The following is a 13,895-nucleotide window of genomic DNA, read 5'->3' on the forward strand; positions in this document are numbered from 1 at the left end:
CTAGCTGACCCGGCAAACGTTATTTTACCATACAAATTATATTTAATGAATATTTTGATATTCAAATAAAAAATAATTAAATTATTGTAAGTGAGAGGGAATGTTGTATACTGGTATATGACTGAGATGAATGGAGCACTGTGAATGATAACGGCCCATAAAAATAACAAAACACCAAATATCCTCACCACCCATAAAGTAAATTTGTAAAAATGTATGTGGTTCGTTTGGCATTGGTAGCAATGAGCCCACTCTATGATAAACTTGGCCTTTGATTTTGAATGTTGAATTAAATTGTTGACCATTTGCAGCATTATTTTTAACTATTTCTGTTGCTCCGAACGATGCCATTTGGAAACATGAATTGAATGTTCGAATTAACTTCAGTAACAGGTTAGAATCTGGATCCGTACCGATAAGTAACCCGTTCAATGGTTCAGGTGGTGTTTCAATTTCCGGTAGTTGCACTTTTCCTAACGCGCAACACATACCGGCTGGCTCATTTTTGAACTTAAGCGCATTACAATGCGGACATTCCTTGTCCATAGCACCAATCACTACTTTCGAATGAACGTAATATTTAATATCGGGCCCATACTCGAATGCTAGACGAAGAAATGATATGGATGTAAATGCTCTATGTACTTGTTGGCGTTGTCGGTCATTTGCTCTGCGTATGTCAACTACGAATTGATGCGCTTCTAATCGTTTTTTTTAATTTTGTTCAGCTTGTGCCTCACGCAATCGCACCATGTTCACACGTACATTTTCATTATTCGGTTATGCTCTTCTATCTCGCATGATTGTACTTTTGGTTGTTCGACGGGCCAAATCAGACCCCTTGCGTCTTGCTGGCATTATACAAAATACACAAATCGATACAATTACAGTTCATATATGTGATTATTAACCTTTCTTATAAATGAGAGAGAAAGCTGATTGTGTTGGATTGACCCACTCTACGGTCGAGTCGTTTCTGATGAATTCGTTAAATGCGACAAACACGCGGTTGTTTAATATTATGAAAAGAGATGGAAACGTATTCTACGTAAATATACAATTTATGGTTCCCTGGCAATAACTGTTGTATATTATTTTGTTTATTATTTTTATATTTTATTTTATTTTTTTTTAATTTTCCATCGCCGTTATCCAACAGTTGTTATAAATATTTGTGGTGAGCCACCCTTTACACCTAGGGGTATGAAAAATAGTTTACATCACTCTCTGCCTCCTACTTAATATCCAAAAAAGATTTCATGAAAATCGGTCCAGCCGTTTCGGAGGAGTTTGGTAACAAAGTTTGTGACACAAGATTTTTATATATTAGAAGACAAAAATAACCATTTATTTTGTTAATAATAAACCAAACAAATTTTTAGTTACGTACTTATGCAGTATTTAGAAAAACGTGTACCACATTAACATCGATTTTATTAATTAACTAATCATGTTACTAGATTGTTTAATATAAAACCATTATTCATAGTACCTATAGAATAAGTGTAATCGTTATTCTTTGTACATATATTTTTACACCAAAAAAGGAAAAAGTATGTCCTATTTATTTTAAAAGTAGACGTTTAACATATTAAATCAAAGATGGAATTTCAATTAAAAACTTAGAGTGATGATACTTTTCTGTTAGTCTTGTAATCACGCTGATCAATTTCATCGTTCAGTTTTCACATATTTAGTAATACTTATATTTATATTGTTCATTTTATAATACGAAATAATTAACTACGGGTGGCATACATTGTGAGAAAGCTAATTAAAAACACCGGGGGTGCTAAGCACATCCAAAGTCTCCCCTTAAATCATATTTTCGGATGAAACATTAAATTCAAACAAATCGGCTTTATTAAAGAATACGCTTTAGAATATGATTTAAACAGTTTAATATTTTTTCTATCTAGAATTTAAATTTCAGACCATATAAACTGTGATCCAAGAACTTTGATATGATTAAAATAAATAAGGGCCACGTTTATGAGCCAACTGAGGGCTCATAATCCATACCTCCATGTTTTAAAGTAATTATGGTCATTTAACTAAATTCTATCAAATAAGTATTATACCTGTAATGTAATAAACTTTCGTACCATTCTGTAGTTTATTTTAAAAGTTAGTAGATACCTATCGTTAAAACTACAGTAATACATCGTTAACCCGACATCCGCCAGTCTAACAACCCATAGGTACTCTAAAGCAGAGATCACCAAATGGCGGCCCGTGTGCGACATACGGCTTGCAAACAAATTTTATCTGGCCCGTAGACAGAGAATAAATAAATAACATACATTACGACAACATTATATAATATTTTATTGTATTTATAATTAATTTTTATTTTAAATTGTTTTAAATGTTTATAATATTAATTATGTTCTTAATGTTTATAAGCAATAGCAAATAAAAAATAAAAAATAATGTTCTCATCAAATCAAATTTTAATTTTTAAAATAATACCTATTATATGTTAAATATATGTATTTAAAATTTTGATGGCCCGCGAAATATTTTCATATTTCTAATGTTGCCCTTCAAAAATATTAATTGGTGACCCTTGCTCAATAATAATCCGACTAAGAATACTAAAATTATCTTTCTCATTTTCGGAAAGTGCCAATTATAAATATGACTTTATTAATATAAATATCTGATATGATTTATAGAAGCCTATAAAATACGTCATATGTTTAAAATTTTTAACCATTTAAAAATGTCAAATATTTTTTTATTAAACTTAGTTATTAAATTTAGGCCTGAATGACACAAGAACTGTTTTTGGTAAAACTACCTCTTAATAATCCAAATAATTTCTAACCGATAACTATTGGTTTTATATATAATTGACTAGAAAGGTCATATTGTTTTTTATGTTTTTTTTCGAATACTGGCATAAAAATAACAGGTTAAAAAATGTTGTTATTTTTGTTTTTCCTGATCATAAAGAATAGTATTAACATTTTTACTTTTTATCACCAAAGTACCAAAAAAAAAAGATTTTATAATAATATTTAAGCCATGCAAGTAGTTGATAAAATAATAATTATTCAATATTAATTAAAATAGCGAGGGAACAATATTCCTTCCTATCTTCGGCCACTCTTGGGTGTTATTGGATAGAAGCTAGGGAGCAGAATATTTTATATTGACCAAAATCGTAACAACAATATGTTCGTTTTTTTATGTCTTAAAACTCATTTATTGGAAATAACTTGTAGGTATAAGTCATAACGTTAAATAATAGCTTATTAGAAATATCAAATATAATACCATAACTTGTTTGAAAAAAATAATGCGATGATAATCTTGTAATCATAAAAAGTTAATGAAATAATATCATTAGGTTTTTTTTGTAACCCAAAATATAGAAAACTTTGATTATTTGTAAGCATGATATGATACAGCATAAAAACCATGAAATAAATGTAGGAACTAATTAGAGGGAAAAAATATTTTCATGTCATAAACGTACTGCATTATTTTCTATTTTAGAAGATTTGAAGATTTCTACTTTGGCATATCTGTGTGTGTGTGTGTGTGTGTGTGTGTGTGGGGGGGGGGGGTAATATGAGACTTTCGATTTCTCTCGCTTTCCTTACAATCACATTACCGATTATCATGCTTATCTCTGTCTATACAAATTATGTTTAGACAACTTCACGGATGACACGCACCTCGGGAATTCTGCAGAATTCCGATTGGTCTCCATCGAAGTGATAACCGCTCATTGGGGGGTACACTGCTATAGTGCTAAGTCGCCCCTTGTGTTGTGTGCCTCTTATCGTATTGGCCGGTCCGCTAGTACGGATACTAAACAAACTATTAACCGAGAAATTTTAAGAATTTTCAAGAGCTCAACTTTTGGACGCGACACGATACAGCACGACCGGACGTGGCAGCTGTGAACCCGGCTTTATTTTTAAATACGTACTATTAGGTGCTCTATGGACGCGCACGCGCGGGCTGGTTTTTATTTTTAATAACAATATATACTACGCCGCGTAAGCATAATAATAATAATAATAATATTGTCGACTACGCGTTGGCATTAATTCTGTTGGTGGCGAGAAAACGAACAAGTGCCACGACGTGGTCCGGGCTACGGAAAGTCGCGAAGAACGGGAAAAAATAATATTTGTAATCCTATACCGCCGCCGTCGTCTGCAGAGCAATAGCTGACTTGTCGTCGTCGGAGCCGGCGCAGCCAACACGACCGGACGAACGCGGCGGCAGCGGGTCTGCGATTCTATTTTTAACGTGCCGGAGCGAGACGCAGTCGCACCGCAGCCGGAACCGCAGCGCGCCAGTATCGACGCGCGATCCGCTGGCCGCGAAACGATCCGCCAAACGCGAAACGATCCGTCCAACGTGAAACGATCCGCCCGGACGCGTAACAACGATCCTCCAACGCGGCGCCTCTACTGGAGCAGTCAAGAGACCAACGACGGCGATTTATTTGACGACGACACGATAACATTGTTGATATTGCACCGTCGGAATAGATCGTAAGACCGTCGCGGCAACCGGACGGGGAACGACCCGCCGCGCACCCATCTATTGCACCATCCGCCCAAGACCGCACGCCATGGGTCGACATGAGTGACCTCGCCGACACCATCGACGATCTCATATGTAGTTTCGAAAGCGATGGTAGCAAGACGATGGACACGTTGATCATGTACCTGTTCTGCTGGGCGCTCGTCGGTTTCGCCGCGCTGGCCGTTGGCAAATTCGCCTACGGCCGGGTCGCCCAGTATGCCGGCCGCAAATCGACCGCCGCCAAAACGGCCGCCACGGAACCGGAAGCGGCGACCGCTGGTGACCGGAAACCGTCGCAGCTGCACCACCACCGGGTCGTGCCGCCCACGCCGCCGGTGGCCCGCAAGCGGTTGGGCTCCAAGACGGGCCGCACGTCTGCGGCCGTGGCTAGCGTTGCGGCCGGTCTGTCCGCCGTGCCGGCCGCCGCGGCCGCCAGCAAGGCGTTTTCGTCAGAACAGCAGCAGGCGCACCACCACTATCCGCAGCACCAACGCCGAACGCCGCCCGCAGCCACCGGAAACGATCAGGACGCTGTCCGCTGGACGAACGACGTATTCAAATGGCTGTATGATGTGGCCGCGTCCGGCGGTGGCGAATCGTCGGCTGTCGACTATCTGCTCGGCGAGTGGACGTCCGCTCTCAATGAGTACACAAAAAAATCGTTCGCCGAAGTGAGTGTCCATTTTATAATATCGTAATGATACAATAAAATAATTTATTAATATTATAACGTCATCGACGACACGAAAATTCCGATCTTTCAGTATGCGCGCAAAAAACGTCGAGAAAAAAATTGTCGACGATTTACGAAAACAAATTTTAAAGCTATATTAGTTAATTTTATTTTGAAAACAATTAAGTAGAAATTCAATATTTTCAAAAATATCGTTTAAATTGTTAATGTCTTGCCACATTTTAGGTTTTTTGAATGATATTTAATGTATAATATATAAGTAGATTTATAGTATGTAGAACATGTAGAAGGTTTAAGTCTACGATGAATATAGGCAATGACATATTAGAAATGTTATCAAAATATTATCATGATAATTGATAGCTAAACTTTCTTCGAATTAGATAGGCTCTAAAATGTCAAAATTGTACATTTGTCATACATATGAGATTTATTCGAATGAATGATATTATAACAATATTATTATCGATCGGTAAAAAGTACAAATGACAAATCGAATTATACTGTTTTTTTCCAAAACCAAAAGTATGTTTATATTACCATTTATGTATAGCTATGGTTAGAGCTATTTATAAAATCATTTAAGTTTAAAATTGGGATTGTCACGAATAAATTGTATGTACCGCCTTTATTATTGCTTATATTATGTTATCTGAATAGGCTTATATAATACATTTGTTCAAAATTCCATCTTTGATAATATTATTGTTATTGTAATAGTAATATTAAAATTTTATGAAATTAAACAAAACACTCATCTTTATTTTTTATCGTCTTTAATGAGAAAAATAATATTTAAAATTAAAACACCTGTAGAAAATATTTGTAAGCATACTAACTATTACTGAAAAATAGATTTTAGATCGTGTTATCTGTATGGAAATAAATTAATTTAATAACTGATAAGCAATACTAATGTTGTTTATTTGTAGAATTCGAATTTTATAACGTTAAAAAATACTCAAATATGCACTAGTATATGTCATAAGTAATAAGTGAAAAAAATATTAAAAAAGTTTATCGTTTTCAAATTATTATTTTTTTTTATTTTACAAATTAATTATAAAATTAATTTAAAAAATGGTTTTTACATTATTTGATATATACTTACATTAAAACACATATGATTTCGCCAAATAAAAATTATATTACAGTAATTTTCGATAATTAATTTCTTATTTTTCGTAATGTTGAATCTAGACTCATCTGTAAAAACAAAAAAAAGGTACAATCATTGTAAAGCTAAGTAAACCGATAAAATAATTTTTTAAGCATAAAAATATTATTTTCTACTATTGGTATTTAGGAGACATTCATGAAAAAAAGTTGCGACCAATTTTTTTCAGTCGTTCAATGATTAAAATTGTAAAATTAATTATAACTAACTCAAAAATGTACAAAAGTTGGTGAGTAAGCGTAAAAAGTCAAAATATGTCCTTTAAACCATAAATTGGTTTAAAACGTATGAAATAATATTATACTTACATTCTGTATGTCATGAAAAAAATGTATAACTTACTTGGTTATTTTATGAAACATTCTACAGTATATGTATTTAGTATAAAATACGAGCCCTGCTTAATAAAGTTATAATTTCACATAGTAACGACTTTCTTATTGACTTATATAGAAGGCTAAAAGCAAAAGTTACAATCATTACTTTTCTCCTAAATCAAAGTAAAAAATACGTCTTTTGACTAAAATAATATTATTATTATTATTTTTAATATAGATTTTAGTATTCAACAGCAATGATTGTTATAACTATAGTTGGTTTTTACTGTAAAAGAGGGTAATATTTTTTTTGGCAAGAATTTGTCACTAAAACTCCGGATGGTTGTGTATCCGGGAGCTAGCAACACCGGCCGATGCTTGACCTTAGAACACGTTAGTGGCTGAGATCAACCCCCGTGGCATACGCCAGGCCACCGTAATATTATTATTTTAAACATTATTATAATTCACATCAAGCTTATAATATACAATAATATTGTTATATATAGGTACCAAAAACATTAAATCCGCCTGTGCGATAATTTTACTTATTTTTATTTTATTTGATCGATGAATCAAAAATGTTTTAAAAGTGCCATTTGCATTTTAAATAGGTGTAAGTATTTATTATGTTATCGTAGTATTAAGGTGATTTATTAATTCAAGTAATGTATTTACCTAATCAATAAGCGTTTGATGAAAATTAAATTTTTTTCATTTTGGCGATCATCACTGAAACCGACTGGTGCGGATAAATAGGATTTATCTTTCACTTTGTTTTGTTTGTCCGAAATCACTGCACTTGTGCAGTGGTTTTTATGGAATAACGCCGGTTTATTTCGTTTCGGGTGTAACCAAACACTTCAGGCACACCCGTCTATACGTACCGAGTGCGATTTTGAAGAAGCTACGTTCTTTTTGTGTACGTCATAATAATATGATCATTGTTTTAACGCTATACGGATAAAATAACAAAGACATTTTATTATTTATTAGTTTTATATTATTATATTATTTATATTATTATGTACTTATATTGCGATATATTATCCATGTATAATTTATAGTAATATTGTGTTATGCTAGATCATCCGTATATTCCAAATCCTTTGAATAAACGTACAAAGTTTTGGTGTAATAAGGTTTTAGACGAAAATTGATGTAAATGTTTTTTTTTTTCATTATTATTTCACATTATATATTACAATCTGTTCCCTAGGGTACAATAAGAGTATTTGCTACTGAATAAAGAATATGAAAAAAATATGAAGGAAGAAGCCACTCAGTGATGACACTATCTGTTGATTATTTATTGATTATTTTTTTTAGAATTAACTATCAGATCTCTGTACTATTTTTTTTTTAGTCATCTTGGGGTATCATCAGATATTGAAAGAAAGGATAGGCTAGTAATAAGGGGATTTAGATGTGAGTAGAGTCTGGCATGTTATCTTTTAAAGTAAGTAATGGCTTCTTCATGGATGGTTTTAATTTTTAAATTCATATGGTGAGATAGATTAATTATGTAATATGGGGCATTAGTTATGATTCGTAGGCTTTTATTTTGTAAAGTTTGGATTTTAAAATGTAAAAATTAAAATTGATAAGCATGTCATAAATTGAAAAAAAACCAAATAGTATTTCATACATATAACATCCAAATAAGATTGTAATTCACTACATAAAAAAATATTTTTTGTTGTGTACCATGTTCATTGCTTTGATATATTACCAGTTTTTTAATATTAAGTTCTTTATTCTTCACCTTTATAGACAAATTAAATTTGTTTTCATTTAAACTTTTTATGTGTTTTGAATAATCACAAGATAGTATTATATTTATTAATAAACAATTAATAATATTTATTTAAAAAAAAAATAACTAACTATTATGTAACTTGGTTTAACTCTTTAACTGCCTTGCTAATTGCCCAGTTTTCAACTCCATATAACATTATGAAACCAAAGACATAACATTATTAATTATTATTTATTACATAATTTGATGTTATATTAATATTTTATAGGAACCACGCACTCCTATTGTAGACTAGACACTGGACTGTACGTACTCCGATAGACTTCTATTTTGTTTTTATTTAGTAGTTTAGAGTGTGAGTGTTTGGAAATTCAATGCGGTTCATGTATGAGGTAACACGATCGACACGACAGGACGTGCCAAACAGCGTAAAATATATAATAATAATAATAATTGATGTATAATAATATTATGTTTGATATAGGTTTGGGCAGTGTATAAACAACAGACTGCGCGAGGTCCAAACGAATTGCGTACACCGTACGGCGTGATAATTTCGTATTAGATTTAAATATATTCACGACTTGTAGCTGCACGTTAATTGTGCAAAGCAGTGTACATGATAATGTAACATATAATACTGCAATAAAGTGTTTGTACTGCCATAAATTAGTAATAATTCCGTTTATATTATTTTAGTAATTACTGGACGAGATAATCCGTTAGTCATTCATTTAGCAAGATCCGTTTTTTTAAAATATGTATAGAACTAAGCCAGAGGATATTGTAGTATATCGTATTATACCTTCCTGAATTTTGAACGTAGCTGACGGAGAGCTGTGATTACTCATCCTATTATGTCTGAGGTCTTATATGAGATAAAAAAAAATAAATATAGTAATTATTAACCAAGGTTCAACTTTTTAACTTGTAAAAGTTTCAAGTTGAATAAAAAAAGTAACTTGACTTATTTATTTGTGTAACTGAATATTATTAGTTTTATTTAATAAATTATTATGTGATTAAATATGAATTAATACAATTATATTTATTTTGATCGTAGGTTAGTTTCTTACCGTTTCTTACCACAATCAACTACCTAATGCAACATACCTACAATTAGTTATTGTATTAAATAGAAAATACTTCATATAATAGCAAGAATTAAAAAGAAATAATGGTTTTGCTATTGTGTGTTTTTTTTTTTTTTTTTTGAAAAATTATTTTAAATCAGTTAAAGCTTTCAAAAGCCTTCACATATAATTTAAGAGTAGGTTGAAGTATATAGTAGCTTTCATAAATTACAGAAGTGGGAAGGACATAAATGAACATAACGATTTTTTTCTCCAGACACTTACTTGTTAGTAGCTCCATGGTACTAAGTTTTTATTCTTTATGAATCGTATTAAAAAAAAAATTAATTATAGAGTGTAAAAAAGTTAATTAGAATTTATTATTTCATAAATAAAAAACTAATATTGTTTATCATCTATGTCTAGGGAAGAATATTTATGATGCCTACGTGAAAGAATTATTTCTGTGGCTCACAAGCAAAGCAGTTTTGCGTACCGTGGAATTTGTGCAATTTCCACCTATAACAATATAAACATTTTCTCTATAATAACAACAGTGTCTATATGCCAAAATTTAATGTTTTATAAAAATAAAGCAGATTTTTGACAATACAATTAATGATAAGCAAAGTAGAGCAAGTTAATGGGAAAAATAACGTGTTAATAAGTTAATTATGCATTAAGAACATCAAAGTATAAGTTAATATACTTTAATAATTAACAAAAATGTATTTAACTAACTTTTAAAACTGAAAATTAATTCGGAAAATATTAATACATTTAAAATATCTCACTATTGTGGGAATTATTTTCTTCTTTGAAATATTTGTTAGGTTATGGAATACAAGCTGATTTTTTTAAGCCTGATAAATGTACTCATTTTCTGGTTTTAGAAATATTTTTCTTACATTTTCTGAAATTATAATATTTTTTCAAGTTCTTAACTACTTGTTCGAATATATATTATCATATAAAAAATATCAGAAAAATAAATTGTATTAATAAATAAAATGGTAAATGTAAACAATTAGGTAAAGCAATAGGTAATATTATAAAAAGATAATTTATTTTCAAAAATATGTGGTTTTGTAGTGACTTAAAATTACGCTAAAAATATTTATGAAATCTTTAATACTTTTTAAAACGATTTTAATAAAACTTTTAAAAAAAACAAGGATTTTATATATATAGAATTGCATTTGTTAATTTTAATTTTTTGAAAGGTTATTTTTCTTATTCTCAAATTTAATAATAGTTACTGCGTGCTTGGGTACCAGTTGGTAAAAAGACTATTAATTTTTAGCTTACAGTGGTGAATTTTCGGAAATACCTTGTTAACAAACATTACAAGGAGTCTGATAAAATAGTCATTAATGATTAGAATACCTTTTTTGATTTTTAACAAATATTTTTAGATAAATTACCTCAATTGTAATTCAATTATATAACATTAAACTACAAATAAAGTTGGTAGGTACCTATTTAAAAATTTTAAAATCAAAATAGTAACTATAATATAGCTTTATTTTCAGTAATATTCATATCGAAAGGAAACTTTTAGAAAAAATGATTTGCAAAAATAAATAACAAAACGAAAATATATTACTTGGTTGTCAAGTGTCTTTCTTGTTTTCTATTCTCGTAAATTATCATTGTCATATTTTGTTACACTTACAATTGTAGACAAAAAAACGAAAATATTAATAGTGAAACAATAACCACGAAGTAGAAGGAGCGAAAACTAAAAAAGCGAATGTAATAATAGTGAAATATAATCACAGAAAAATCCAAAGAAAATATAATATACAGGCATACAGTGGATAAATGAAAAATATGAAATACACCTGTGATCAAAATATGAATTTACAATTTTATTATACATAGTTGAATACACAATTTATTAGGAAATGAATATGCGTGAAAAAAGAAAATTGACATTAAAGTTTGTATGCAAATTTAGTCTGAAATATATATTATATTTATATAAGTACATTAAAAAATAAACAAATTAAAATTAAATTTGACATTTATGATTAAGTTTAGTTTAGGGTATTTAGTAAATAGCACTACGCTTAATACATTAAAATCAGAACACGACTTCAACTTTACAAAATAATATTATGTATGAATATAATAATATATACAATAATATAAAATAATCGAATATTTTAAGCAATATAAATCATAATTGATGACATTGAATCCTTTTAGAAACAAAATGCTTATCATAATTATAATAATATTTTGGTAGTTTTAAAATAAAATTAGTCAAAAAATAATTTTGACGGAGTTTACGTTTATTTTATAGGGCAAAAATTAATACCAGTAGAATTTATAAATTTTTAATAATAGAAAAGCTCTATTGGTGGAATTTACAACTATTCATTAAAAATATCGAAGTCATTAATAATAAAATAATATGATAAACCGATATCATAAATTGTACGGTAAAACACGGTCTATACTAATAAAAATAAAAATAAGGACAATAGTATGTTAGAGTGTGAAAGAACTTAAGAATATGAGACTTTTTGGAGGGATTTGAGGTTTGTCTTTTGGGTACTTTGTTCTCTTTTTTAACGTTAAATAGTGAATTATATATATGTATTCTGTGAGGACAACATTTTTGAAAGAAGTGTGAACAATGTGAAGAATTGCATGGCTTAAATAATTTAATCAAAGAAGATCTCCATATATATGGCCATCTCGTAAACTATGTAATGTATTAATTAAAAACACATTAATGAGTTACCAAAAATTATACTTTTAAAATAATATACTGAAAATAAAAAATAATAAAAATATTAAAATTAATTATTATGACTCTAGTCATAAATCAACTAACTATTATAACTAATATTATAATAAATTACTTTAACAGCAATATCAAAAAAATATATTTCTTAGTAATATATTAACATAAGATACAGACCGTTTTCGCTCAGAATCGTTTTTCCTGCTATACAATGATTTATTGTTGAATTCAGATTCAACACAAATTACGGTGACTTGCTCTATAATAATGAATTACACTTGACATTTACTAGGGCACCTACATAATACTTTTTATTTTGGGTTTCATTCTTCTTCGCGATGATTACTTCGCATTCGACTATAGTATTAATTTATGTCAATATGTTGATACGCGCACGATGTGTAGTAACTAATTATTACTATTTAAAAAATTAATGTGTAGAATAATATAAATTATCGTTTTCCCGTTCTGTTTTCAATACGAGTTGGTAGTTTAAAAAAGACAAAAAGAAACAAAAATGTAGGAGTAAGTTCAGTTTACAAACTTAATGTCTATATTTTCGCCGTTACACCCGCCATATTTTCAATATATATTCGGGCATTAAAAACATTATATTTATATTATATCATGTTGAAGTGAACCATAATAATGTAGTCGTATTCACCCGGAATAATACCAACCGAAGCGATTGCAATGTTCAACTATATCTATAATAATATAGTCACTTAAAACTTCGTAATCTGCTAGGATTGTGACATTTGATATGAGTTTAATCGGTTTAATTTGGAAACGAACGCACAATGCATTGAAACGTTAATCGCATACTCTCGAGGTATTTGTGTGCAATTGTGTGTATTATATTAATAATAATAATGTTAACAATGATAATAATGATAACGACATACAAAACGATTTCTCTTGAGTGTACGTAATATTATAATATTGTATATTGCATCGTGTGTCAAAGTTTTGTTTGGTGTGGTATTCTTATGAGTATGTGTGTAGGATAGAAACAAACAATGACGATTTGATGACGACAACGACGGATTATACAATCAAACAGAAACTAGTTTTGCGAGTTTAAGTCATATAATTACATTAATATGATATTGTACTATTGAACGTTCTGTTGTTCTTATGTACCATTGTAGACGCTTAACAATATACCATGGGAGTTGGTGGTCAAGCGTATAATATTATTATGTATGAGTAGCATATTATAAATTGCGCTTCTCGTGTCCTGGTGGTATTTGTTTCTCGCGCAGTGGAGTGCTCAAGGTGGAGAGGTTCGTTGGATTTGAACTTTCCCTCTCCTTATTAATCGGTAACTAATGAGTAAAATTTACAATATCATGTCATTTTCCTATTTCAAGGAAAATAATGTTAACAATTAATTATTTGAGACAGGTAGGATTTTATAAGAAAAGCGATTGGTTTTTTATTCTTAAATATATGGACTGATTAAAATTATTTTCTTCCCCTTAAACAACTGAAATTACAGATAACCTTAAGTTTAATCTGGGTCCTGACGTATCATATCATATACGTGAATTGGGTCTAAGTTTATTT

At 30.2% G+C, this 13,895-nt stretch overlaps 1 protein-coding gene across 2 annotated transcripts in view; it reads left to right on the forward strand.

Moving 5' to 3' along the window:
• The first annotated feature begins 4,257 nt into the window (after window positions 1-4,257).
• The window catches only part of LOC112602410, a 112,218-nt gene continuing 102,580 nt past the window's right edge, over window positions 4,258-13,895 (forward strand). Inside the window, exon 1 of one of the 2 annotated variants that reach the window (XM_025350473.1) lies at window positions 4,258-5,222. In XM_025350473.1, the coding sequence (XP_025206258.1) occupies window positions 4,608-5,222 (615 nt within the window). In that variant the 5' untranslated portion in view covers window positions 4,258-4,607. The remainder of the gene's footprint in view (window positions 5,223-13,895) is intronic. The other variant, XM_025350474.1, reaches the window with a different exon arrangement.

This window comes from Melanaphis sacchari, unplaced genomic scaffold, assembly GCF_002803265.2.
Source record: "Melanaphis sacchari strain LSU unplaced genomic scaffold, SCAv2.0 Contig88_pilon_pilon, whole genome shotgun sequence".
Taxonomy (NCBI): domain Eukaryota; kingdom Metazoa; phylum Arthropoda; class Insecta; order Hemiptera; family Aphididae; genus Melanaphis; species Melanaphis sacchari.